Here is a 5,126-nt window from a genome sequence, read left to right as displayed (position 1 = left end):
AGGGTGAATCAATCCTCCAAGAACATATATGAGCATCTAGGGCTAAGGTGACATAATAGTCCATGAATTCTACCAATTCAAGCATCAAAATGAGGCGCATATAACTTGCAAGATGAACGCTTGTGAAAGCCGGGAACAAAGAGTTGAACATCGAACCCTCACCGGAAGTGTATCCGCTCTATTCGCTCACGTGTATAGGGTTCGTCACTCAATCCTCCTCTAATCATGCTTTCCAAGATTTTTCTTTCATCTAACAATCAACAATTATTCAATGCATGCATACAAGTATCATGAGGTCTTATTCATAGGTTGTAATGGGGCTAGGGTGAAGATGAGGATGTATATGGTCAAGTGAGCTTGAAATTCGAATCTTTGATTAACTTATGCTCTCACTAAACACATACAATGACCTATGCAATTCTAATACATAACCTAGCTACCCATGATTTCCACTCTTTCACATACTCATGCATTCTCTTTAATTCACATTCCATATGCATTGTTATTGTTACCTTACTTTGGGGCATTTTTATCCCTTTTTTGTTGCTTTCTTTTTCTATATTTTTGTTTCTTTCACTTTTCTGTTTCTTTTTCTTTTTCTCTTTTGAGGTATTATGTACAATAGTTCCAATGCATGTGGTTCAATCATTTAATCCATGAGTATGTACCCAATTCCCAAAATTTTGACAAAATATAAAAATACACTTTCATCCCAACTAATGTTCCCAACTCTCCCAAACTTGAATGATAAGCACTCTCACTAGCTTAAGCTAATCAAAGATCCAAACAAGGGACATGTATTATTTTTCTCTTAAAGCTTGTAATGTGCTAAAATTAAGAATAAATGGGTTAAGCATAGGCTCAAAGTTGGCTAACAATGGAAGATAAAAGGTAAGGCTATTTGGGTAAGTGAGCTATTTGAATTGATGGTCTCAATCATGTACATGCATGTATACAGAAAATAATGGATATATAGAATCAGACAAAGCAAGGATTACAATCATAGAAGGAGAACGATGCACACAAGAATGAAAATAAGTGGTTATAAGATGTAACCACACAATGGGCTCAACACTCACATGCTTGTGTTCTTAACTCAACAACCATGTTCCGAAATACATTTTTCAAGCAAGTTTACCATAAAAAAAATTTTCAAAAATGGTAGGGTGCCCCAAAGACACAGTTTCTTGGAAAAGAGATAATTGTCCTAACCAAGTAGTCCTAATAAGAAAAACTACCATGCAAAAGTGTTCAAAAGTAAAAACTAACTAAACATGCAATGTGTCCTAATTAATGAAACAAAAGAGAATTGAAGTCCATAAATGTTGAAAGGAGGAGATTATTACCTACGGAGATCGGTCGAACGACCTCCCCACACTTAAGAATTAGCACGGTCCTCTGTGCTACTAGCAAGGCGCAAGGGGCGATCGGGTTTGGAACTTCCACTATCCCGTTCGTGAATGCTATCTTCACTTAAGTTTAAGGTGGATGTGGAGATCTCCGTGATGCAAGAGTGATATAAGCATGCAAGTAAAAGGCATGAGAAGAATAAGCTCAAGCATCAATACAAAGTAGCATATGCAAGAAGGGCAATAAGCACAAGTAAGTCATATACCTAATAGTCTTGCAATAGAGAAGAGTGGAATTAGTAGTCTTGCAATATGCCACAAAGAAGCAAGTCATATTTAATGAGCATGAGAATGGAAAATATGAAGAACAATAGGCTCAATGCACATAAAGGTAAGCAAGTGTAATGAGAAGAGCACCAAGTTGAAAACATAGTGTTAAATTCTAAACAAGAACTCATTGGTGCTTTTCGTCGAACACTTGGTATGCAACCCTCAAACGAGAAGCAAATGGAGGAAATTTAGCAATGTAGCACCCCATAAATGCAATACAAATCAACAAACATCACCACATATAAAAAAGAAGTCAAAATATATCATGATATCCCATAAATGCAAGAGATAAGTCTAAATTCAACACCCATGAAAAATAGAAAAAGAAAGAAAGCAAATAAACAAGAACAAATTAAACATAGTGCAACTAAAAGAAATAAAAGAGAGTAAATAAACGCAACCAAGAGGAAAAGAAACTAAACAAAGAAAGAAGAGAAGGAGGAAGAATAGAACCTTGAGAGGAGAAGGAGAAGGTAAGGTAAGGTGCAAGTGAGAAGAGGAGAAGAGAGGGAGAAGAAAGGAGAGAGAAAGAAAGAGGAGAGAGAAAGTGGGACCACCGGAGGTGGTGGTCACCGGTGGTTGTGGGCGAAGATAGGTGGTGAGAGAGGATGAAAAAGAAAGGGGAAGGAATGGAGGAAGAAGAATGACAAAGGAAAAGAAAACAGGGTGCGCAGGTGCTTTAATTGTGTCATGCAATCGGCACGTGCGCGCAGTACACGCGTACACGTGGATGGGTGAGAAAGAGAAGGGACGCGTGAACGTCACCCATATGCACGCGTGGGCAGGAGATGAGGAAGGGATTCATATGCGTCGGTGGACGTGCACGCGTGGAAGCAATTGCACGTTTCGCACAGTGGCAGCATGAACTTCGCACAACTCTCGGGTTCAAGTACCAAGAATTGGCTGCAGGGATATCTATGCGTATGCGTCTTGGGCGCACACGCGTGGATGAGTAGGAGGGCAAAACGACGCGTACATGTGACTTGCGCGTACGTGTGGGTAAGACTCACGCTCCCAGCATAGTGTTCACGCATTAGCGTAACACTTGGGAAAATGTATGGAGAGTTGCAGCAGCGCAATCGACGCGCACGCATGGGTGGGCCAAAAATTTAGGGACGCGTAGGCGTCAATGACACGTACGCGTGGGCAGCCCTTGTACTCCCAACACAGTTTTTGCCCAGGTCCCGAACAACTCTCAGTTTAATGTACCAGGAATGGCGTAGACATATCGGCGCGTATGCGTCGCCAACGCTTGCGCTTGGGTGACCACTTTTTTTTTGTTTACAACATAGAGAAAGGCATTTTAACACATTCTTGGCATTCATTCAGCTAGATAGGTCATGAAAACACTCACAAATTCATACAATATTCAAAATGAAGCATTTTCTTCAACACAACCAATTTAACAAAATTTGCCAAGATTAATGAAATCATAATGAATACCACAATAGTCTAACAAAATCAACAAAAGCTAGCATATCTAGACAAACTCACATCAAGAAACACAAAATTCACAAAGAATCCAAAGCTAGAAGTAAGAGAGTATACACAAGGAAGATCTTACCATGGTGCGGTGTCTCCCACCTAGCACTTTTCTTTAACGTCCTTAAGTTGGACGATCATGAGCTTAAGCTTCCTTTCCTTTTGGTGCATCCTCAAGTAGAAGCACCTCCACTTTCGTTGGTGATTTATTGCCATGGTATTTCTTCACTCTATGGCCATTTACCTTGAAAGTTGCCTCACTTTGAGGGTCAAATAGTTCTACCACACCATAGGGCTTTACCTCCTTCACCTTGAAGGGTCCTTCCCATCTTGAACGGAGCTTTCTAGGCATGAATCTGAGCCTCGAGTTGTAGAGGAGAGCTTCGTCACCTTCTTGAAAATCCTTCTTCCGGATATGGTGATCATGAAATGCCTTTGTCTTCTCCTTGTAAATCTGAGCATTCTCATATGCCTCCATTCTAAGGTATTCAAGCTCCTGTAATTGTAATTTCCTGTTTATACCCGCCTTGGTGATGTCCATGTTACACTACTTAACCACCCAATAGGCCTTGTGCTCAATCTCCACTGGAAAGTGGCATGCCTTATCATAGACGATCCGAAAGGGACTCATCCCTAACAGGGCCTTATTAGCCGTCCTATAGGCCCATAGTGCATCTCCCAACCGAGAGCTCCAATCCTTCCTTTGCGGATTTACCATTTTTTCTAAAATTTGCTTGATCTCCCGGTTGGACACCTCCGCTTGCCCATTTGTTTGGGGGTGATAGGCAGTGAAAACCTTGTACACTATCCCATAGCACTTGAGTAGTGCTTCTCCTTCCTGTTGCAAAAGTGAGAACCTTGGTCGCTCACGATTGCTCGTGGCGACCTATAGCGGCATAGAATATTATTTCTAATGAAAGAAATCACGGCATTAACGTCATCAAGGCGGATAGGTATCGCTTCCATCCACTTTGAGATGTAGTCAACCGCCAATAAAATATACAAATACCCACTTGAGTTAGGAAATAGCTCCATAAAGTCTATGCCATATACATCAAAGATCTCATAGAACAACATTGGTTGTTGAGGCATTTCATCCCTTTGGGATGTATTTCCCGACTTCTGACATTGGTGACACGACACACAAAATTGGTTAGCATCCTTGAATAGCGTTGACCACCAGAATCCACAATCCAAAACCTTTTTAGCCGTCCATTGTGGGCCAAAGTGGCCATTACACTCGGATGAATAACAAGATTCAAGAATGGGTTGGATTTTGGCTTCCGGGACACATCTACGAATTACTTGGTCTACTCCCATCTTCCATAAGTTAGGGTCATCCCAAATGTAATATTTGAAATCACTCCTCAACTTATCCCTTTGATGTTTTCAAAAGTTGGGAGGGAAGATCTTAGCAACCAAGTAGTTCACCATAGGGGCAAACCAAGGAAAACTATCCTAAACAGCATGCAAGCTATCCAAAGGGAATGAGTCAACAATCGGAAATGGATCATATTTGAGATTTTCAAGGTAGCTTAGATGGTCCGCAACTAGATTTTGTGATCCACTTCGATCCCTAATCTCAATGTCAAACTCTTGCAAGAGCAAGATCCAACGTATGAGCCTAGGTTTTGACTCATTCTTTGTCAACAAATATTTTAGAGCTGCATGATCCGTATATACCACTATTTTGGAGCCTAGCAAGTAAGATCAAAATCTATCCAAAACATGAACAATGGCTAAAAGCTCTTTCTCTGTAATGGTATAATTGGATTGTGCCGCATCCAATGTCTTTGAGGAGTAAGCAATGATATAAGGGAGTTTACCATCGCACTGTGCAAGCGCGGCACCTACGGCATGAATTAACGCGTCGCACATTATCTCGAACGACTGCGTCCAGTCAGGACCCCTCACAATTGGTGCTGTGGTAAGAGCTCTCCTCAACTCCTCAAATGCTTCTGCACG

At 41.1% G+C, this 5,126-nt stretch overlaps 1 protein-coding gene across 1 annotated transcript; it reads right to left on the bottom strand.

Moving 5' to 3' along the window:
• Window positions 1–3,306: 3,306 nt before the first annotated feature.
• On the bottom strand, window positions 3,307–3,702 carry LOC112709157 (uncharacterized). Its single transcript, XM_025761053.1, has one exon. It carries the CDS (start codon window positions 3,700–3,702, stop codon window positions 3,307–3,309), a length of 396 nt encoding a protein of 131 aa, XP_025616838.1.
• Window positions 3,703–5,126: the final 1,424 nt, after the last annotated feature.

The sequence above is a fragment of the Arachis hypogaea genome, chromosome 9 (assembly GCF_003086295.3).
Source record: "Arachis hypogaea cultivar Tifrunner chromosome 9, arahy.Tifrunner.gnm2.J5K5, whole genome shotgun sequence".
Lineage (NCBI taxonomy): Eukaryota > Viridiplantae > Streptophyta > Magnoliopsida > Fabales > Fabaceae > Arachis > Arachis hypogaea.
Note: the sequence above shows the minus strand (reverse complement) of the source record. Positions and strands in the feature narration are given on the sequence as shown.

What these genes read in the sequence shown, in the direction of transcription:
- LOC112709157 (XM_025761053.1), bottom strand. Translation starts at nt 3,702, where the DNA reads ATGGACATCACCAAGGCGGGTATAAACAGGAAATTACAATTACAGGAG.